General features: G+C 45.3%; 1 protein-coding gene across 2 annotated transcripts in view; it reads right to left on the bottom strand.

Moving 5' to 3' along the window:
* IGFBP2 (insulin like growth factor binding protein 2) overlaps positions 1 to 5728 on the bottom strand; it is a 45749-nt gene extending 40021 nt beyond the window's left edge. Inside the window, exons 1-2 of one of the 2 annotated variants that reach the window (XM_073545360.1) lie at positions 5519 to 5728; positions 4886 to 5475 (exon numbers count right to left, since the gene is read on the bottom strand). In XM_073545360.1, the coding sequence (XP_073401461.1) occupies positions 4886 to 5243 (358 nt within the window). In that variant the 5' untranslated portion in view covers positions 5244 to 5475; positions 5519 to 5728. Of the gene's footprint in view, positions 1 to 4885 lie in introns of both variants that reach the window. The other variant, XM_073545359.1, reaches the window with a different exon arrangement.
* Between the last annotated feature and the right edge of the window lie 18677 nt (positions 5729 to 24405).

Here is a 24405-nt window from a genome sequence, read left to right as displayed (position 1 = left end):
CCTAATTGAAGTGAGATTTGTGGTGAGGTGCATAGAGGCATACACAATGTGTAATGAAGGTGTGGAGGCATGGCCTCTTAATGAATCTGGCGCTTCTGACTTCAACACGCATCACTCATGACGATTGGTGTGTACAACGCTGTTTTTTAATGATTGGAGTCAACGACATAAAAATAAGGACCAGGGCTGAGATAATGCATTTAGGATAAGGTTTATGTTAATAAATATCTGGACACTTTGGATTGAGGCATAAAACCAATATATCGAAAGACCAAGGAACAAAAACACTGGACACGAGCAATTAACGTGCTAAATAATAAATAAATTCATGGATACTATGGACTGAAGGAATAAAATATATGACAAAGGATTGGAGATGTAAACCGTCCACAGGACACCAGAGACTGGATCTCTAAACCATCCACAGGACACCAGAGACTGGATCTCTAAACCGTCCACAGGACACCAGAGACTGGAGCTCTAAACCGTCCACAGGACACCAGAGACTGGAGCTCTAAACCGTCCACAGGACACCAGAGACTGGAGCTCTAAACCGTCCACAGGACACCAGAGACTGGAGCTCTAAACCGTCCACAGGACACCAGAGACTGGAGCTCTAAACCGTCCACAGGACACCAGAGACTGGAGCTCTAAACCGTCCACAGGACACCAGAGACTGGATCTCTAAACCATCCACAGGACACCAGAGACTGGATCTCTAAACCGTCCACAGGACACCAGAGACTGGATCTCTAAACCGTCCACAGGACACCAGAGACTGGATCTCTAAATCGTCCACAGGTCACCAGAGACTGGATCTCTAAACCGTCCACAGGACACCAGAGACTGGGGCTCTAAACCGTCCACAGGTCACCAGAGACTGGATCTCTAAGCCGTCCACAGGACACCAGAGACTGGAGCTCTAAACCGTCCACAGGACACCAGAGACTGGAGCTCTAAACCGTCCACAGGACACCAGAGACTGGAGCTCTAAACCGTCCACAGGACACCAGAGACTGGAGCTCTAAACCGTCCACAGGACACCAGAGACTGGAGCTCTAAACCGTCCACAGGACACCAGAGACTGGAGCTCTAAACCGTCCACAGGACACCAGAGACTGGAGCTCTAAACCGTCCACAGGTCACCAGAGACTGGAGCTCTAAACCGTCCACAGGTCACCAGAGACTGGAGCTCTAAACCGTCCACAGGTCACCAGAGACTGGATCTCTAAACCATCCACAGGACACCAGAGACTGGATCTCTAAACCGTCCACAGGACACCAGAGACTGGATCTCTAAACCGTCCACAGGTCACCAGAGACTGGATCTCTAAACCGTCCACAGGACACCAGAGACTGGATCTCTAAACCGTCCACAGGACACCAGAGACTGGAGCTCTAAACCGTCCACAGGTCACCAGAGACTGGAGCTCTAAACCGTCCACAGGTCACCAGAGACTGGATCTCTAAACCATCCACAGGACACCAGAGACTGGAGCTCTAAACCGTCCACAGGACACCAGAGACTGGAGCTCTAAACCGTCCACAGGTCACCAGAGACTGGATCTCTAAACCGTCCACAGGACACCAGAGACTGGATCTCTAAACCGTCCACAGGACACCAGAGACTGGATCTCTAAACCGTCCACAGGACACCAGAGACTGGAGCTCTAAACCGTCCACAGGTCACCAGAGACTGGAGCTCTAAACCGCCAACAGGTCACCAGAGACTGGAGCTCTAAACCGTCCACAGGACACCAGAGACTGGAGCTCTAAACCGTCCACAGGTCACCAGAGACTGGATCTCTAAACCGTCCACAGGTCACCAGAGACTGGATCTCTAAACCGTCCACAGGACACCAGAGACTGGATCTCTAAACCGTCCACAGGACACCAGAGACTGGAGCTCTAAACCGTCCACAGGACACCAGAGACTGGAGCTCTAAACCGTCCACAGGACACCAGAGACTGGAGCTCTAAACCGTCCACAGGACACCAGAGACTGGAGCTCTAAACCGTCCACAGGACACCAGAGACTGGAGCTCTAAACCGTCCACAGGTCACCAGAGACTGGAGCTCTAAACCGTCCACAGGTCACCAGAGACTGGAGCTCTAAACCGTCCACAGGTCACCAGAGACTGGATCTCTAAACCGTCCACAGGTCACCAGAGACTGGATCTCTAAACCGTCCACAGGACACCAGAGACTGGATCTCTAAACCGTCCACAGGACACCAGAGACTGGAGCTCTAAACCGTCCACAGGTCACCAGAGACTGGAGCTCTAAACCGCCAACAGGTCACCAGAGACTGGAGCTCTAAACCGTCCACAGGACACCAGAGACTGGAGCTCTAAACCGTCCACAGGTCACCAGAGACTGGATCTCTAAACCGTCCACAGGTCACCAGAGACTGGATCTCTAAACCGTCCACAGGTCACCAGAGACTGGATCTCTAAACCGTCCACAGGACACCAGAGACTGGAGCTCTAAACCGTCCACAGGACACCAGAGACTGGAGCTCTAAACCGTCCACAGGACACCAGAGACTGGAGCTCTAAACCGTCCACAGGTCACCAGAGACTGGAGCTCTAAACCGTCCACAGGTCACCAGAGACTGGAGCTCTAAACCGTCCACAGGTCACCAGAGACTGGAGCTCTAAACCGTCCACAGGTCACCAGAGACTGGAGCTCTAAACCGTCCACAGGTCACCAGAGACTTGGGCATCAAACTATCAGGTAACAAGAGCTAAAGCCTGGAGATCCCGAAGCAGCTCATGGTGATTCCCCAAAACTCCAACATTTACTATTAGTTTTCTTACATGTTTCCAGGATCTGCAGCTTTCTCTGAAGTGATATTGATACCATTTGGATAAATGGATTAAGGCTTGATTTTATTACAGATTTCTTCAGAATTCTTTTGTCCAAGTCTCAGTATTTTGCTACAATTTGAACTATGTTAATCACATAACAGAACAAAGAAACAGCAATAAATGCATTGCCCTAGTCTGGATCTGTAGTGGGCATCATCCAGGTGCTGTATAGGGCGTGCACCTGGCACCATTCTCTACAGTAATTTGCAGACACCTTATAAATCGCTTCACATTGCTCCAGACACTATAAAGAAAGCCAGACAGTCTAAGGAGTGAAACAAAGGAAGCCTGGAGTAAGACTGTGCTGCAGCATCATCGAGGTCGCCCTCCACTGCTGCATTGCCAGATTATAGAGGCAGAGCAGATACATATACGCTCCCCCAATACACAATTTTAAGGACACATTACAGCAATGACAGCTGGACGACCATCCAATGTCCAGCTCTTGTCCCAATCATCTGTCCTCTGATCTCTCCGGGGCATTTCACTAATGATGAGGTCTGTCCCAGGTTTGGACTTTTGTGCTGTTTACCTTGTTTAAAGGTAAATCTCCCGTGCAAGTCAACGGCACGAATTGTAGCTCGGCAGAACGTCGCTCTGTAAGGCCCCGTCAGGTCTCTGCACTTCTTATTAAGGTGCTATGGGGCCCAAAGTTCTCCTACAGGCACCAACTTCAGTCTATGCACCTCCAGGTATCCGGGCAGAGGGGCTGCTAAAGTTTTGTTGTCTGGAAAGAAAAGGAAAATTATTCTCCCTCCCTCCCCAGTAAAGATAAGAAAGTGAAGTGATCTCCTGTATGCCTCCTAAACTGCTGCCCATGTCAAGTGTGTGACCGGGAGTCAACAAGTGGTAACAAAAGAAGGAATGACTATTTGGAAGGATGTATCTGCCCTATAGACAAGGCAGGGGATACATTGACGACATGGATACGGAGCGCTGCATGCTCCTGACCGGCCCAGGAACACAAGGATTTCTTCATTCCTTCCCCCCATTACTCAGCAGGTTCCCATCATCGTTAGGTCTTGCTCACACTTTGCACTTGGGGGCAGTTTGGTCTCATCCCGTTCCCTTACCTGCATGTCAACGTTATAATGGTCATTTGGGGGGAAATACTGTGTCAGTGCAGTCCCCGGTCTATTTTGTGGAGTTATTTCCTTATTTGAGATTGGACCCCATAGAGGAAAGGTGGTCTCCACTATGGTGGTCAGGGGCAGGTGCCACTCACTGGTCATGGCCAACAGCGCAGACCCTCGGCGGAGGGGAATCCCGCATCCAAAATCAGACGATGAGGACAGGACCCTCTCTGTCCAGAGGCTTTAAAGCCCAAACCCTACAGAATGGAGCGACGCTGCCATGATGAGCTTTTGATGTTGCATCATTTCTGCATCCATTAAGGACAATAGGTTACTTGCATTTTTTATTAAATTTGCAGCATAAAAAAAAACTCATTGTAGTCAGCAAAAAAAGCACCAAAGTAAGAAAATGACGGCACATTACTGTGCACAGACTCCAGCGCTGCCTCCTGGGGCCGATGGACCGCCTATAAAAATCTAGACTAAAAGCACATAAACAAGTGGCATCCATCCCGAACCCCTCCGCCATCCATACAGCACGAGGACCCCAATACTGTCCTATATGCAGGTAGTATAGGGGGTAGATCTCGATGAGTGTGATGCCCCCCTAATTCTTGTAATAACACAATACCCCCTAAAAATGAATTTATCCCCATTCCCTTATGCATGTTAGGAATACATGACCTGCAGTATAGGGGGCGGGCGGGGTACAGCTGCTCCCCAATATGTGACCCCAGTAACCTCAGTCAGGGGGTCCCTTGTGCTGCCTTATCACCAGGGCGGTGGGTGTGGAGCCCTGAACCCCAATGTTCTCACAGCATCAGCAAGACCCCAAAAATACTCCTGCCCCAGAGAAGCCCTCACCCCTCCCCCTCCTCCCAGGAGACCCCTTGTCACACATTGGGGGACGCCCGCAGCCCTCCACCCCGGCGGACCCCGTACCTGTGAGGCGCTCCTGGCTGGCCCCGTACTCCGCGTCCCTCCTCTTGCTGCACGTCCCCTGCCCCTGCACCAGCGCCTGCAGGGGGAGCTCTGCGCCGGGGTTGGGGTAGCAGCGCAGTCCGGCGCTGCAGCGCGCAGTGTACACCCCGCACGACTCCCCCTCCAGCCGGGCGCAGACGGAGCAGCAGCCGCAGCCCGGAGCCCGCACCAGCTCCACACAGGCGGGGCGGGAGGAGGCGGCGGGGCAGGCGGCCAGGCGCTCCGGGGTGCACTGCGGGCAGCGGAACAGGACCTCCGAGGAGGCCGGGGCGCCCACCGAGGCCAAGAAGAGCAGCAGGTGCCCGGGGAGAAGAATCATCCTGCACTGACGGCAGCGACCTGAGCGGCTCTGCACTGGGCTCCGCCGCCGCCTCCGCTCTCGCTTCCTTGCTTTCTGATATCTCTGCTCTTTCTTGATTCTGTCTCTCCTCTGCCCAGAGTCTGCTGCCTGCACTTTACTGCCCGTTTATGTCTGCAGGTTGGTACCCCTGCTCCTGCCTGCGGTAATGCTGCCTGCCCTGTTTCCTCTGCCTGCTCTCTCTTGCCCCTGCCTCCTCTCTTTTACCCCTGCCTGCTCTTCTCTTTTACCCCTGCCTGCTCTTCTCTTTTACCCCTGCCTGCTCTTTTTTTGCCCCTGCCTCCTCTCTCTTGCCCCTGCCTCCTCTTTTTTTGCCCCTGCCTCCTCTCTCTTGCCCCTGCCTCCTCTCTCTTGCCCCTGCCTGCTGTCCTGTCTCCTGGGCAGTCAGACACTAGTTTGCAGCTGGTTCAGCACTTTGCTCCTGTCTCTCGCACCTCTCCCTGCACCTTTTATTCCTCCTCTGCTCCCCTCCTGCAGTCTCCTCCTCCTCCCACCCTCTGTCTCTCCATATGAGACTGCTGTCTCTTTCCTCTCATCTGTCTCTCTTCTCTAACTGTAGGGAAACTCTGTATTATTTCCCCCAGCAGACCCTCGGGGCGCAGATGTTCCCTGCCTTGTCTCTGGGGAATGATGGTGCGGACACCCAGATCCACACATTTATTACTGTAGATTTTATTAGTCGGTATAAAATGACAAATCCTGGATTTCCGTCCCCCTCAGACCGGGCGCGTTATCACCAGACACAATGAGAAATGTGCAATTACTAGAAAACTCACATTCTTCATTGTTATCAAGGCAACGATCAATGACACTTTACTAGACGGACTGGCCCATAGGGGAACAGGGGAATCCCCTGGTGGGCCCCTGTACAGATTTGGGCCCCCAACCCCACTGTATGGGGTTAATCCACTTGATTCACTCTGTACAGAAAAATAGCAGCATCTCTTTCATTAACAAAACTACCCAGTTTATTATTCTATAGAGATATAGGCACATTTGTGAACAAGAGTTGTGTAATATCTGTATGCAGGTAAAAAGTGGGGCCCCCAAAACTCAATGTCACTGGTGGGCCCTCTGCACCCCAGTCCGACACTGACGGACCCTGATACCTAAGATCACATACCCCGATCATGGACGCTCCCACAGCTGAAAACCACAAAATTAGGCATTAATAGAATCAGACTAATTACTTCATTATTAATTAATCAGCTTATACTATATGGAGCATTGCATGAGGCCATTATACAGTATTGAACATTATTATTTATTTTCCTCATTTATATAGCGCCATTAATTCCACAGCTTTACAGACATTATCATCGCTGTCCCCGATGGGGCTCACAATCTAAATTCCCTATCAGTATGTCTTTGGAATGTGGGAGGAAACTGGAGAACCCGGAGGAAACCCACGCAAACACGAGGAGAACAAACAAACTCCTTGCAGATGTTGTCCTTGGTGGGATTTGAACCAAGGACCACAGCACTTATATGGGCTCATTATACTGTATAGAGCATTATATGGGGCCATTGTACAGTATGGAGCATTATATGGGGCCCATTATACTGTATGGAGTAATACGGAAAGTATTCAGACCCCTTTACATTTTTCACTCTGTTTTATTGCAGACATTTGGTAAATTCATTTTTTCTCATTATTGTACACTCTGCACCTCATCTTGACTGAAAAAAAACAGAAATGTAGAAATTTTTTTAAATTTATTAAAAGAGAAAAACTGAAATCTCCCATGGTCATAAGTATTCAGACCCTTGGCTCAGTATTGAGGAGATGCACCTTTTGAGCTAGTACAGCCATGAGTCTTCTTGGGAATGATGCCACAAGTTTTTCACCCCTGGATTTGGGGATCCTCTGCCATTCTTCCTTGCAGATCCTCTCCAGTTCCGTCAGATTGGATGGTGAAGGTTGGTGGACAGCCATTGTCAGGTCTCTCCAGAGATGCTCCATTGGGTTTAGGTCAGGGCTCTGGCTGGGCCAGTCAGGAATGGTCACAGAGTTGTTCTGAAGCCACTCCTTTGTTATTTTAGCTGTGTGCTTAGGGTCATTGTCTGGTTGGAAGGTGAACCTTCGGCCAAGTCGGAGGTCCAGAGCACTCTGGAAGAGGTTTTCATCCAGGATATCTCTGTACTTGGCCGCATTAATGTTTCCTTCAATTGCAACCAGTCGTCCTGTCCCTGCAGCTGAAAAACACACCCATAGCATGATGCTGCCACCACCATGTTTCACTGTTGGGATTGTATTGGGCAGGTGATGAGCAGTGCCTAGTTTTCTCCATACATACTGCCTAGAATTATCACCAAAAAGTTCTATCTTATATGTAAAATTGCAGCATTTTTCTTGTTTAAATCTTGACTTCAAGGCAGGGGCATACATAGAAATCATGGGGCCCCATAGCAAAAGTCTGAATGGGGCCCCCTCCCCAAAAAAAAAAGAAAAAAAAAATCAACAGGTGCTCTTAACTCCAGGCATGCATGTTATAGGTCAAACAATTAAGTTTATAGCTAGTCTTTGATTTTTTTCTCATTTGAGTAAAAGAAAAAGTAAAACACTTACATCCCACTCAGTAACACATCCTTCTTTGTAACCAGTATGTGCTGCTGAGAACAATAATAATCTATGCACACAAGACAATCTATACTGATCATCCTGTGAGCATAAGAAATGCCAAAACAAGCAGCTGATTGATTGTCAATATATATCACAGACATTTAGCAAGGCAGAATAAATCATTGGTGGCTCAGTGGTGTGTATATATATATATGTATATATATATATATATATATATACACACACACACCTGCAGTGCATGCAGGGCCCCCTCCACAGTGCGTGCAGCCAGGCCCCCTCCCTAAGGTGCAAAGTGCAGCCAGAGCCATTGTAAATGTAAAGTGTCAGGCTGCCAGCACAGTGAGGGGACACATTTAACAAAAAAAAAATCCACCCCCAGCCGGGCTCACTGTCCTGTGTGTCCCTCTCCCTGAGTGAGAGAGGCTCATGAATGTTTTCTGCTTCCTGCAATGCACGTGTGCTGCTCTCTGGCTGCCAGAAGGCGTGTCGTTCTTATGCAAATCCAGCCAGAGACTTCAGCCAACTGCTGACCAGGAAACAAGGGAAGGGGAGCTTCAAGGGGCCAGGGGGTATACAGCGGCCGGCGCTTACATTTACAGTTGTGTCCAAAAGTATTGACACCCCTGCAATTTTGTCAGATAATACTCAGTTTCTTCCTGAAAATGATTGCAAACACAAATTCTTTGGTATTATTATCTTCATTTAATTTGTCTTAAATGAAAAAACACAAAAAGAATTGTCCTAAAGCCAAATTGGATATAATTCCACACCAAACATAAAAAAGAGGGTGGACAAAAGTATTGGCACTGTTGGAAAAATCATGTGATGCTTCTCTAATTTGTGTAATTAACAGCACCTGTAACTTACCTGTGGCACCTAACAGGTGTTGGCAATAACTAAATCACACTTGCAGCCAGTTGACATGGATTAAAGTTGACTCAACCTCTGTCCTGTGTCCTTGTGTGTACCACATTGAGCATGGAGAAAAGAAAGAAGACCAAAGAACTGTCTGAGGACTCGAGAAACCAAATTGTGAGGAAGCATGAGCAATCTCAAGGCTACAAGTCCATCTCCAAAGACCTGAATGTTCCTGTGTCTACCGTGCACAGTGTCATCAAGAAGTTTAAAGCCCATGGCACTGTGGCTAACCTCCCTAGATGTGGACGGAAAAGAAAGATTGACAAGAGATTTCAATGCAAGATTGTGCGGATGTTGGATAAAGAACCTCGACTAACATCCAAACAAGTTCAAGCTGCCCTGCAGTCCGAGGGTACAACAGTGTCAACCCGTACTATCCGTCGGCGTCTGAATGAAAAGGGACTGTATGGTAGGAGACCCAGGAAGACCCCACTTCTTACCCCGAGACATAAAAAAGCCAGGCTGGAGTTTGCCAAAACTTACCTGAAAAAGCCTAAAACGTTTTGGAAGAATGTTCTCTGGTCAGATGAGACAAAAGTAGAGCTTTCTGGGCAAAGGCATCAACATAGAGTTTACAGGAGAAAAAAAGAGGCAAAGAAAAGAACACGGTCCCTACAGTCAAACATGGCGGAGGTTTCCTGATGTTTTGGGGCTGCTTTGCTGCCTCTGGCACTGGACTGCTTGACCGTGTGCATGGCATTATGAAGTCTGAAGACTACCAACAAATTTTGCAGAATAATGTAGGGCCCAGTGTGAGAAAGCTGGGTCTTCCTCAGAGGTCATGGGTCTTCCAGCAGGACAGTGACCCAAAACACACTTCAAAAAGCACTAGAAAATGGTTTGAGAGAAAGCACTGGAGACTTCTAAGGTGGCCAGCAATGAGTCCAGACCTGAACCCCATAGAACACCTGTGGAGAGATCTAAAAATGGCAGTTTGGAGAAGGCACCCTTCAAATATCAGGGACCTGGAGCAGTTTGCCAAAGAAGAATGGTCTAAAATTCCAGAAGAGCATTGTAAGAAACTCATTGATGGTTACCGGAAGCGGTTGGTCGCAGTTATTATGGCTAAAAGTTGTGCAACCAAGTATTAGGCTGAGGGTGTCAATACTTTTGTCTGGCCCATTTTTGGAGTTTTGTGTGAAATGAGCAATGTTTTGCTTTTTGCTTCATTCTCTTTTGGGTTTTTTCATTTAAGACAAATTAAATGAAGATAATAATACCAAAGAATTTGTGTTTGCAATCATTTTCAGGAAGAAACTGAGTATTATCTGACAGAATTGCAGGGGTGTCAATACTTTTGGCCACAACTGTAATTAAAGGAGATAGTACAGTACTGTGTCAGCACAGCACAGCTGCCAAACCGCAGTGGCCGTCGCGGGCCCGCTCACCTATCCGAGCCCCCTCACCTGTCCGGGCCACATAGCAGCTGCGTGGTCTGCTACTATTGACGGTACACCGCTGCTTGAAGGTGCACAGCCTTCCAGAAGGGAAGTCGTTTGAATTACAAAAACAAGTTTATTCTGGCTGTGTCCATATGACTATAGGATTAGTAATGGATAGGTGTCTTATAGACGCCTCTACATCATTAAGCCATGGGCTTGATGTCACCTGACAATTCAAAGGTGACATCAACCCCACAAACTTGAACCCCACTTGCTACCACCACAGGATAAGTGGGAAGAGCTCGGGCAAAGCACGAGAATTAACGCATCTAATCAATGTGCCTTTTCTAGGCAGCTATGGACTCCTATTTTTAGGCTGGGTGGGGGGGTCAATATCCATGGCTCCATACCAGCCCCCAGCTGTCTGCTTTAGCAAGGCTGGTTGTCAAAAATGGGGGGACCTCACTCCGTTTTTTTTTTTTTTTAAATATTTATTTAAATAATTAAAAAAAACAGAGTGGGGACCCCTTTATTCTTGATAACCAGCCTTGCTGAAGCTGACAGCTGAGGGTTGCAGCCCCCAGCTGTGAGTTTTGCCTGGCTGGTTATCAAAAATAGGGGGGAACATACACAGGTTTTTTTTAAAATTATTTTACAGTGCAGGAGCTGCTGATGAACACACCCATCAGCTACAACTGCTCTCACTGTTCTTAACGGCAGCAGGTGTCGGATGATGGGAGCGGTAGTCCTATCAGCTGACACCAGTGACCGAAGGTAAACTGTCTACCTCCGATCATAGCTGCGTGCTCACGTTGTCTTTTGACTGCTTCGGAACCGCAGCTCTCTGATAGGCGGGGATGGTTTCACCGCTGATCAGAAGCGGTGTTTGCCATGCTGTCATGCATATGCCAGCGTGTCAAACACTGTATTGTTGGCCCCCCATTCAAGTGAATGGGGTTCGAGTCCGCTCTGCTGGATGACAGGCTGTATGGACGCATCATGCAGCCTGCCATCTAGATGTAGCAGAGCTGACTGTGAGGTCACATCCTGCTGTTCTTGACTTTTCTGCAGCAAATACCCTGCAAAAAAAGTCAACCTGCGTATTGCAGAGTTTTTCACCATCCATTCAAGTCAATGGGTGAAAAATGCTGAAAGAAGTGACATGCTCTGTCACGGGCTCCTTCTCTGGTATCGCACAATCAACAGAGCAAGCGAAGAGTGAACAATTCCAAGACCTTTATTCAGGCAAAAATACGAAAAGGTCCATATTCAGTCCACCACACAAAGGATAAGATAGTCCAGAATAAGAATGCAGTCCAGTAACAGGATAAAATGTCCAGGGAAACGAGAATCCAAAACTCTAGCACCAGAGGATAAAAATGGGTCCTTCTCTCTGAAATGCAGCCTTTTCACCCTCTTGTCTCTACCGGAACTGACTTGTCCAGCTGCTGTTCTTCCCCCCACCCCCTTCCTTGTCCGGGGATAGTCAAACAAGTTGCCTCCCAGAGGAGAGCAAAAGGCCTTAGGGATTAATGCACTACAGGGGGTCATCAAGAGACAGATACAGTGAGGCTGTAGACTTACAATATAATAAGAAAAACACTATGAAAATAACTGGAATTGTTAAAAATAGGAATATACAAAAAATGACATCCACATAACATATCACACCATCACAACCTCTCCCCCCCCCATAATAAGTGAGCACGCCATGAGGTCTACACAGACCTCTGGCCTGCTCACTTTAGTCCATATTGCTCAGTTATTTGCAGTTCCTTGTACAGTGGCAGGGGTAGGTCGGCCTGGGGAGCCTATGGTCCTTCTTGTCGAGACAGTCCATCGGCGTTCTGGTGTTGGCTTCCTCGCTTGTATTGGATGGAGAAGCTGTAGGGTTGTAAGGACAAGATCCACCGCAGCAATCTTCCATTGTCCCCTGATACGCGATTCAGCCATGTGAGGGGGTTGTGGTCTGTAACAATTGTAAAGTCTCTGCCATACAAGTAGGGCTGCAATTTTTTTTAGCGCCCATACGATGGCAAGGCACTCCTTTTCAATAGTGGCATAGGCAACTTCCCGATCCAGTAGTTTCCAACTGGCAAAAGCAAGAGGATGTTCTTCTCCGGCGGTGTTCACTTGGCTAAGTACTGCCCCAATCCCAAAGGTGGATGCATCTGTCTGCACGAGGAACCTGCGTTTATAATCCGGGGCAGCCAAGACAAGAGCAGTGACGAGGGCGGTCTTTAACGCTGAAAAGGCATCCTCGCATGCAGGCGTCCATGTCACATTCCTAGGCATGTTCTTGCGGGTCAGGTCGGTTAGGGGCTTGGCCAAGGTGCTGAAATTAGAAACAAATTTGCGATAGTAACCAGCAGTTCCTAAAAACGCAAGTACCTGCTTTTTAGTCTGTGGTCTACACCAGTTGCTAATGGCTTCCACCTTGGAAGGCTCAGGCCTTAGTGTCCCACCCCCTACTCTATGCCCGAGGTACTGCACCTCAGCCATCCCTATTTGGCACTTATCAGGGCGAATGGTCAGTCCTGCAGTAAGGATACAGTCCAGCAATATGCCCAAGTGTTTAAGATGTTCCTCCCAGGTTGTGCTAAAAATGGCGATGTCGTCTAAGTAAGCACAGGCAAAGTCCTGACATTGTTGTAACAGTCGATCCACCAGTCTCTGGAAAGTAGCGGGGGCAGTTTTCATCCCAAAGGGCATTCCCAGGAACTCAAAGCCCAAATGGAGTAATGAAGGCTGAGCGCTCCCGAGCGTCCTCCGTTAGGGGTATCTGCCAGTACCCCTTGCTCAAGTCTAACGTGGTCACAAATTGGGCACTGGCCAGACGATCCAATAGATCATCAATCCTGGGCATGGGATAGGCATCACTCTTGGTGGCATCATTTAGTCGTCTGTAATCAACGCAGAATCGTGTTGTACCATCCTTCTTGGGGACCAGGACGACAGGAGAGGCCCAAGAACTGTGAGATGGCTGAATAACTCCCAGCTGTTTCATCTCCTCCAGTTCGTTCTTTATCATGCCTTGAACAGCCTCTGGAACCCAGTAGGCAGCCTGCTGGATGGGGCGTTGTCCGGGGGTTTCCACATGGTGACTGGTGAGAGTAGTCTTCCCCGGCTTTGAGGAGAAAGCAGCAGCCCTCGGCCTTAGTACGGCGACAATATCGTCCTTTTGTATATCCGATAAATGGGAGCCCAGGGGCACTTGTTCCAGTGATCCTCCTGCTTGGGCAACCTGGAGGAGATCTGGGAGATACTCGTCGTCGGCGGTATCACTAGGGGGGTTGGCAGACAGCTAGAACAGGCAGAGATCGGTCGTGGTAGTCTTTCAGCATGTTAATATGGACGGTTTTATGTCGTCGACCAGTAGAGTCCAGGGCAATAACGTAGTTAGTGTCATTAAATTTCTTGACAACCTGATAAGGGCCTTCCCACACTGCTTGAAGCTTGTTGGCAGGGGAAGCAGTAATCATTAGCACTTGCTGTCCTTCCATAAATTCCCGGTTCCTGGCATTACGGTCATACCAGGTTTTTTGTCTGGACTGGGCCATTCGCTGATGTTCTTTAGTGAAGGTAGCTAGCTGGGCGAGACGGTCTCTGAGCTCTAGAACATAGGGAATGATGGGCATTCCGGTATCTGAGATGTCTCCCTCCAAATGTTCTTTCAGAAGAGTGAGAGGCCCACGGACCTTCCGGCTAAACAGTAGTTCGAAGGGAGAGAACCCTGTGGACTCTTGGGGAACCTCCCGATAGGCAAAGAGGAGATGTGGCAGGTACTTTTCCCAGTCTTTTTCAACGTCAACAAAAGCCCTCAGCATATTTTTTAGGGTTCCATTAAAGTGTTCACATAGTCCGTTGGTCTGCGGGTGGTATGGGGTGGTGCGAATGGCTCGAACACCACAGGTATGCCATAGGGACTGGACCAGATCTGACATTTACTTAGTGCCTTGATCCGACAATATTTCACTAGGAAACCCTACCCGGGTAAAGATGGTAACAAGGGCCTCGGCTACCTTTACTGCTGTAATACTGGACAGGGCCACAGCTTCAGGATACCTAGTGGCATAATCCACCACGGTCAGGATATATTTTTTCCCTGACCTGCTGGGGTGGGCCAGAGGACCTATGATGTCGACGGCTACACGTTGAAATGGTTCCTCAGTTATGGGCAGGGATTGCAGGTGTACCTTATGTCGAGCTCCTGGATGCCGCATTCGCTGGCACACATCACAGGTGCGGCAATAATAGGCTACCGACTGCGAGACGCCCGGCCAGTAAAAACTTTGGGTGAGTCTCTTTTCAGTCCTTTTTCTCCCTTGATGCCCAGCCAAGGGGATGTCATGGGCCAGTTGAAGTAGCTGTGCCCTGTACTTCTGAGGGACAATGAGTTGCCTGGTCGTTGCATCAGGGTTTCCCTGGTCACTGCCCTTTGTTACACGATAATACAGTCCGTTTTCTCGAATGAAGCCATCCCCATTATCTCCCATGTGCCCAGTTTCTGCCTTTCGCCTAAGGGCTGCTAAGGTAGTGTCACCCTCTATTTCTCTCCTAAACTCCTCTCTGTACCAAGACTCTCCCAATGTAGTAGCAGCTAAAGTATTGCTTACCGACTCTGATGCGGTTTGTGGTGGTTGCTCCCCGGTGGGGTCCGGATGACGTAGTGCTTGAAGGGCCTGTAGTCTGGTGACTGTTCCCACAAATTGGCACTGTAACTCCCCAATGTCGTTCCCAAGGAGGATATCTGCAGGAAGTCCTCCCATAACTCCAATCCAACACAGTTTTTCTCCACAACCATAATCCAAACGCACAGAAGCTCGCTGTATATACAGTATTTGCGGGCAACGCCCGCCAGGACAATGGGAATTCCTGGACCCTGGTAAATTGCCTCGGGTCGAACCACACGGGGGGTCAGCGATAGTCAAGAATGCCCCCGTGTCTCTAAATCCTGACACTTTGTATCCATCAATAAAGACATCCTGCAGGTGGCGTTGCCGTTGCTCTGAGTAGCTAAAGGACAGAGGCCGGAGTCCGTACACTCCAGGAGGGGTATCTATGGTGCCGTGGTCAGTGGTCCACTCTGGTGGGGGTGGTGGTAGCTCTTCCTCAGGTGTGGTGGAATGTACAAGATGCACTGGACGAGGTGGGGCTGCGTGGGACTCCCTCCGAATCTTGGGGGGGCAGCCAGACTGCAAATGTCCAGGTTGCCCACACCCATAACACCTCCTCTCTGTGATACCCCCAGGTCGTGGTCCGAGCTGTTGGGGCCTAGGATTGTGAGGCGTGATTGTCATCGGCTTGCGACTAGGTGGAAGGGCAGATGTAATTGGAGGGGGACAGGGCGCGGGAGCAGGCCGTGGTTCATTGTCCAGAAGCCTCCTCCATTGCGGCCGGATAGTAAGGGCTTCATCGGCCAGGGCTGCAGCTCTATCCACGGTACACGGCGTGCGCTCCCGGACCCATTCCCGTACCTCTGCAGGGCACTTGGCAAGAAATTGTTCTATAAGGAACGCCTGTATAACATCTTCCACAGTAAAGGCGTTTTCTGCTTCCAGCCATCTCCGACATGCCTCGGACATCTTATGTGCATACATCCTAAACGATCCCCCCCGTGGTGCATGGGAGGTCTCGGAACTTGGCCCTATATGAGTCTGGGGTGATAGCATGGTAATCCAGGATAGTCCGCTTTACAATGTTATAATCCCAATTCCGCAGTGCATCAGTGGTTCGGTAAGCCTCCTCCAAGCTTCCGTTCAGGAGCCCCACTAACAAACGCATCCAGCTAGAGTGGGGCACCTCCATCACAGCACACTGCTGCTCAGTCTTTGAAGAACCCCTCCACATCTCCAGAAGCCTCATCAAATGGCTTAAACTCTGTCCGGGTGATCCGTACAGGCTCCCGGATTGTTGGGGTTACACTCCACATTGCGTTAATCCCTTTTTCAAGCTCCATTGCTTCCTGTCTTCGCTGTGCCCAGCGGGCAGCCTCCTCCTTGTACTCCTGAGAGACGCCGGGGCCCAGAACCGCCATCTCTTCTTCATACCACATCAACTACTGGCTTTTCTGGATGGGGATCCCGGTCTCCAGTGCTCGTCCGTCAGACATCTGGGAGGAGGTGGCCAGGCTAGCGCCCACCAGTAGATCGATTAAGGCCTCTTTAGTCAGTCCCTGGTAGTTCAGGCCCAGGTCTCTGGCTCTCTCCTGTAAACTGCATACAGTCCAATTTCTGTACTCACTCTGTGGGTGGTTCTCCATTGGGTGACGCTCTGTTGATCCCACCGCTGCCACCAGTTGTCACGGGGTCCTTCTCTGGTATCACACAATCAAAAGAGCAAGCGAAGAGTGAACAATTCCAAGACCTTTATTCAGGCAAAAATACGAAAAGGTCCATATTCAGTCCACCACACAAAGGATAAGATAGTCCAGAATGAGAATGCAGTCCAGTATCAGGATAAAATGTCCAGGGAAACGAGATTCCAAAACTCTAGCACCAGAGGATAAAAATGGGTCCTTCTCTCTGAAATGCAGCCTTTTCACCCTCTTGTCTCTACCGGAACTGACTTGTCCAGCTGCTGTTCTTCCCCCCACCCCCTTCCTTGTCCAGGGGTAGTCAAACAAGTTGCCTCCCAGAGGAGAACAAAAGGCCTTAGGGATTAATGCACTACAGGGGGTCATCAAGAGACAGATACAGTGAGGCTGTAGACTTACAATGTAATAAGAAAAACACTATGAAAATAACTGGAATTGTTAAAAATAGGAATATACAAAAAATGACATCCACATAACATATCACACCATCACATGCTCTATTTAAAAAAAACGCTGCAAAGCACAAAATCCAGATGACAAAAAAAAACAATGTGTGTGCATGAGATTTCTGAAATCTCATAGGTTTTGCTGATACTGTAAAAAGCAGCTGAAAAAACACAGCAAAAATGCCCAGTGTGAACATACCCTTAGGGTATGTGTGCACGTTACGGATTTGCCTTTGCAAAATTCTGCGCGGATTCTGCCTCTCTTGGCAGAAAACGCAGTTGAAATTCCGTGCGGTTTTGATGTATTTTTGATGCGGATTTTCATGGGGTTTCCTCTGCGGATTTGCAAGTTAAATAAAAATTTATTATTTAACAACAAAAAAAAAGAATTGTGATGTCATTTCCTTGTCCAACCTCTTTTACATTCTCCATTGAAGACCATAATACCATTACATACCATGTTCAAATATAATGTTTACACACACAAAACAAATATAAGTGAATATAATATATATTTCCGCTAACATTTGCTATACCACCACATCATCATATAGTGCTCATATACTGCCATATAGTGCTCACATACTGCTATATAATGCCCATATACCACCAAATAGTGCTCATATACTGCCATAGAGTGAACACATAAAGCCATACACTGCTCATATACTGCCATATAGTGCTCACATACTGTCACATAGTGCTCAAATGCTGCCATATAGTGCTCATATCCCACCAAATACTGCTCATATACTGCCATATAGTGCTCACATACCGCCATATAGTGCTCAAATATGGTCACATAGTGCTTATATACAGCCATATAGTGCTTATATTCTGCCATATCGTGCCCACATACTGCCATATAGTGCTCATATACCACCTTATAGTACTCACATACCGTCATATATTGCACATAGGCCACCACATAGTGCTCACATATGGCCATATAGTGCTTATATACTGCCATATAGTGTTTATGTACTGCCATATTGTGCTCACATACTGCTATATAGTGTTCATACAGTGCCCATATACTTCCATACAGTGCTCATATACCATCTTATAGTGCTCACATATTGCCATATAGTGCTCTTATACTGCCATATAGTGCTCACATACCACATGAAACGCAATATCTGTTTATTCATTATTTTTTTTTTTAAATCAAACCAGCAAAGGCTATGCAGACAGCTGCGGGCTGATATTGATAGCCTGGGAAGGGGCCATGTATATTGGCACCCCCCCGAGGCTACAATCATCAGCTCTCAGCCACTCCAGAAATAGCGTATCCTATAGATGCGCCAATTTTGGCACCTAGCCTCCGCTCTTCCCACTTGCCCTGTAGCGGTGGCAAGTGGGGTAATATTTTTTTTGTTTTACAATTGAAAACAGTTGTTGGATGATGGGACTACTATCCCATCATCGGCTCATGCTGTCACTGTAGAAGACATACCAGATGGGAGTAGTAGTCCCATCAGATGATGCCTGGCTACACAGACAGACACCCGCAGACAGACACACAAAGAGACAGACATGCACATATTTTCCACCCACACACTCTTCTTCCTTTCCGCAGCGTTTTGGCACGCAAATCCGCAGACCTTTTTACACATGCGGTATTGCTGCGGATTTGACTGACTCAATGTAAGTCAATGGGTGCAGAAACGCTGCAGATCCGCGGATTGGCCTGCAGTTTTTCCCCTGCGGTTTGACACCTAGACAATGGAATAAGTGGCAAACCGCGGCGAAATTCTCAAAAGAATTGATATGTCAATTCTTTCTGCGGATTCAAAACCGCAGCTTTTCCGCAGTTGAAAAACGTGTGTGCACTGCGGATTGTAAATCCCATAGACTTACATTGTACTGTACACTGTCTGCAGAACTGCTGCGGATCCGCAGAGGCCAGATCCGCAGAGGCCAAATCCGCAGCGTGTGCACATACCCTAAGGCTATGTGCACACGCTGCGGATTGGTCTGCGGATTTTTATCTGCGGAACCGCAGGTAAAATGACCTGCGGATTGGCCTGCGGTTTATCACTTCTACAATGGAGGAGATGGTAAACCGCAGCAGAATCTGCAGAAAAGAAGTGACATGTCATTTATTTCCGCAGATTCAAAACCGCAGCTTTTCCGCAGTTAAAAATCCGCAGCATGTACACAGCAGAATGTAAATCCCATAGACCAACTTGCTACTGTACATTGTCTGCAGAACTGCTCCAGATCCGCAGCGGCCAAAACCGCAGCAGATCCGCAGCAAAAACCGCAGCGTGTGCACATAGCCTAAATGTAATGGTGCAGAAATTCTGCAACATCAAAAACTCACCAGCAGCTCATCGTGGGAACAGAGCCTTAAAAAACAATCCTGCGTTCTTGAACTTTTAGTCTGAACGTATTCTGCAATTTCCGGATACCGCGTGCCTGGACAAGGTGTGCGATAGCAGGATCCTTGAGCATACATACTTTATGACATCCAGTGTTACTACGGAGCCATCCAGGCTCCTTCTCTCTCACCTAAGACTTTATTTTTAACATTCATTCTCAATCCCACCCATTACAATTTCCTGGTTTTTCATCTTTCTCTTTTCATCACACCATCACCGTCCACTTTCCAGTCTGCACAGTTTTCTCACCTTCTACTTTTCCCTCTTATTTTTCTGCCCTTATTTTCTCAGCTGTTTCCGTCCATGGATTCATTATCGTGCTTCATTCATTACATACCTGCTTGATTGGTTTTCTTAGTATCCAGTCCACGGGCTGATGACTGATAGTGAGAGATCACACCTGGATCTGGCAAAAGCGAAATTCCAACACATCCGACATGTGAGGAGCAGGGATATTCTACCTCTCCATAGAGGCTGAGAAGGGGGGAACGAGGACGGACGAATCATAACCTCTGTCACTTGTTTTACTTTTCTAAGGAATCAAATGTCATAGTCCCACTACCTGAAGGACTAAGTTTCCTTTCATTAAAAAAAATCTAACCCCTCTGCTTAAAACTATCAATTGCACCACTTTTCTTTTAAGTCATAGGATGCCATTACCCATTCTACCATATACTTAATATACTATCATGTCTGAAAAGCGCTAAGGAATTGATGGCGCTATAGAAGTGAGTAAAATAAATAAATAATACAAAATATACTAGTAATTCTCATCTTTCTGTCCCAAACACTGTACAAAACAACTTTTCTTTCCTCCAAATTTACGTAGATCCTATCTCATTAGTCAGGCCTGAGAAATATCCAGTATTGTATTACAATCCAGAGCTGCATTCATTAATCTGCTGTTGCAGTCATTGTGTACATACATTACATTAGCCTCAGGGTATGTGCACACGGTGCGGATTCTGCTGCGGGTCCACAGCAGATTTAGGTGCGTTGTACAGTACCATTGCTTTCAATGGTAAACTGGAAATCGCTGTGCACATGCTGCGGATTTTTCGGCGCGGTTTTGCTGCGGTTTCCAATCCGCAGCATGTCAATTCTTTTGTGCAGAGACGCTGCGGTTTAACACGTCATCCATTATGAGGTGTGAAACCGCAGGGCAAAACCGCAGATAACACAAAATCCACACCACCAAAAAACTCTGTGTGCACATACCCTCACAGAACTACTATAACACTGCCCCTATGTACAAAAATATAACTACTATACTACTGCCCCCTATGTACAAGAATATAACTACTATAATACTGCCCCTATGTACAAGAATATAACTACTATAATACTGCCCCCTATGTACAAGAATATATCTACTATAATACTGCCCCTATGTACAAGAATATAACTACTATAATACTGCCCCCTATGTACAAGAATATAACTATTATAATACTGCCTCTTATGTACAAGAATATAACTACTATAATACTGCTCCTATGTACAAGAATATAACTACTATAATACTGCCTCCTATGTACAAGAATATAACTACTATAATACTGCCCCTATGTACAAGAATATAACTACTATAATACTGCCCCTATGTACAAGAATATAACTATGATAATACTGCTCCTATGTACAAGAATATAACTACTATAATACTGCTCCTGTGTACAAGAATATAACTACTATAATACTGCTCCTGTATACAAGAATATAACTACTATAATACTGCCCCTATGTACAAGAATATAACTACTATAATACTGCCCCCTATGTACAAGAATATAACTATGATAATACTGCTCCTATGTACAAGAATATAACTACTATAATACTGCTCCTGTGTACAAGAATATAACTACTATAATACTGCCCCTATGTACAAGAATATAACTATGATAATACTGCTCCTATGTACAAGAATATAACTACTATAATACTGCTCCTGTGTACAAGAATATAACTACTATAATACTGCTCCTGTGTACAAGAATATAACTACTATAGTATTGCCCCTATGTACAAGAATATAACTACTATAATACTGCTCCTATGTACAAGAATATAACTACTATAATACTGCTCCTATATACAAGAATATAACTACTATAATACTGCCCCCTATGTACAAGAATATAACTACTATAATACTGCTCCTATATACAAGAATATAACTACTATAATACTGCCCCCTATGTACAAGAATATAACTACTATAATACTGCCCCCTATGTACAAGAATATAACTACTATAATACTGCCCCTATGTACAAGAATATAACTACTATAATACTGCCCCTATGTACAAGAATATAACTACTATAATACTGCCCCTATGTACAAGAATATAACTACTATAATACTGCCCCTATGTACAAGAATATAACTATGATAATACTGCTCCTATGTATAAGAATATAACTACAATACTGCTCCTGTGTACAAGAATATAACTACTATAATACTGCCCCTATGTACAAGAATATATCTACTATAATACTGCCCCTATGTACAAGAATATAACTATGAAAATACTGCTCCTATGTACAAGAATATAACTACTATAATACTGCTCCTGTGTACAAGAATATAACTACTATAATATTGCCCCTATGTACAAGAATATAGCTACTATAATACTGCCCCTATGTACAAGAATATAACTACTATAATACTGCTCCTATGTACAAGAATATAACTACTATATTACTGTCCCCTATGTACAAGAATAAAACTACTATAATACTGCCCCTATGTACAAGAATATAACTACTATAATACTGCTCCTATGTACAATAATATAACTACTATATTACTGTCCCCTATGTACAAGAATATAACTACTATACTGCCCCTATGTACAAGAATATAGCTACTATAATACTGCTCCTATGTACAATAATATAACTAATATATTACTGTCCCCTATGTACAAGAATATAACTACTATACTGCCCCTATGTACAAGAATATAGCTACTATAATACTGCTCCTGTGTACAAGAATATAACTACTATAATACTGCCCCCTATGTACAAAAATATAACTACTATAATACTGCTCCTATGTACAAGAATATAATTACTAGAATACTGCCCCTATGTACAAGAATATAACTACTTTAATACTGCTCCTATGTACAATAATATAACTATTATATTACTGTCCCCTATGTACAAGAATATAACTACTATAATACTGCTCCTATATACAAGAATATAACTACTTTAATACTGCCCCCTATGTACAATAATATAACTACTATAATACTGCCCCTATGTACAAGAATATAACTACTATAATACTGCCCCCTATGTACAAGAATATAACTACTATAATACTGCCCCCTATGTACAAGAATATAACTACTATAATACTGCTCCTATATACAAGAATATAACTACTTTAATACTGCCCCCTATGTACAATAATATAACTACTATAATACTGCCCCTATGTACAATAATATAACTACTATAATACTGCCCCCTATGTACAAGAATATAACTACTATAATACTGCCCCCTATGTACAAGAATATAACTACTATAATACTGCTCCTATATACAAGAATATAGCTACTATAATACTGCCCCCTATGTACAAGAATATACTATAATACTGCTCCTATATACAAGAATATAACTACTATAATACTGCTCCTATGTACAAGAATATAACTACTAGAATACTGCTCCTATGTATAATAATATAACTACTATATTACTGTCCCCTATGTACAAGAATATAACTACTATAATACTGCCCCTATGTACAAGAATATAACTACTATAATACTGCTCCTATGTACAAGAATATAACTACTATAATACTGCCCCCTATGTACAAGAATATAACTACTATAATACTGCTCCTATGTACAAAAATATAACTACTATAATACTGCCCCCTATGTACAAGAATATAACTACTATAATACTGCCCCTTATGTACAAGAATATAACTACTATAATACTGCTCCTATATACAAGAATATAACTACTATAATACTGCCCCTATGTACAAGAATATAACTACTATAATACTGCTCCTATATACAAGAATATAACTACTATAATACTGCCCCCTATGTACAAGAATATAACTACTATAATACTGCTCCTATGTACAAAAATATAACTACTATAATACTGCCCCCATGTACAAGAATATAACTACTATAATACTGCCCCCTATGTACAAGAATATAACTACTATAATACTGCTCCTATATACAAGAATATAACTACTATAATACTGCCCCCTATGTACAAGAATATAACTACTATAATACTGCTCCTATGTACAAGAATATAACTACTATAATACTGCCCCTATGTACAAGAATATAACTACTATAATAATGCCCCCTATGTACAAGAATATAACTACTAGAATACTGCCCCCTATGTACAAGAATATAACTACTATAATACTGCCCCTATGTACAAAAATATAACTACTATAATACTGCCCCTATGTACAAGAATATAACTACTATAATACTGCTCCTATGTACAAAAATATAACTACTATAATACTGCCCCTATGTACAAGAATATAACTACTATAATACTGCTCCTATATACAAGAATATAACTACTATAATACTGCCCCCTATGTACAAGAATATAACTACTATAATACTGCTCCTATGTACAAGAATATAACTACTATAATACTGCCCCTATGTACAAGAATATAACTACTATAATAATGTCCCCTATGTACAAGAATATAACTACTATAATACTGCTCCTATGTACAAAAATATAACTACTATAATACTGCCCCTATGTACAAGAATATAACTACTATAATACTGCCCCCTATGTACAAGAATATAACTACTATAATACTGCTCCTATATACAAGAATATAACTACTATAATACTGCCCCCTATGTACAAGAATATAACTACTATAATACTGCTCCTATGTACAAGAATATAACTATTATAATAATGCCCCCTATGTACAAGAATATAACTACTATATTACTGTCCCCTATGTACAAGAATATAACTACTATAATACTGCCCCTATGTACAAGAATATAACTAATATAATACTGCCCCCTTTGTACA

The sequence above is a fragment of the Dendrobates tinctorius genome, unplaced genomic scaffold (assembly GCF_039654945.1).
Source record: "Dendrobates tinctorius isolate UK_male_01 unplaced genomic scaffold, ASM3965494v1 ptg000143l, whole genome shotgun sequence".
Taxonomy (NCBI): Eukaryota; Metazoa; Chordata; class Amphibia; order Anura; family Dendrobatidae; genus Dendrobates; species Dendrobates tinctorius.
Note: the sequence above shows the minus strand (reverse complement) of the source record. Positions and strands in the feature narration are given on the sequence as shown.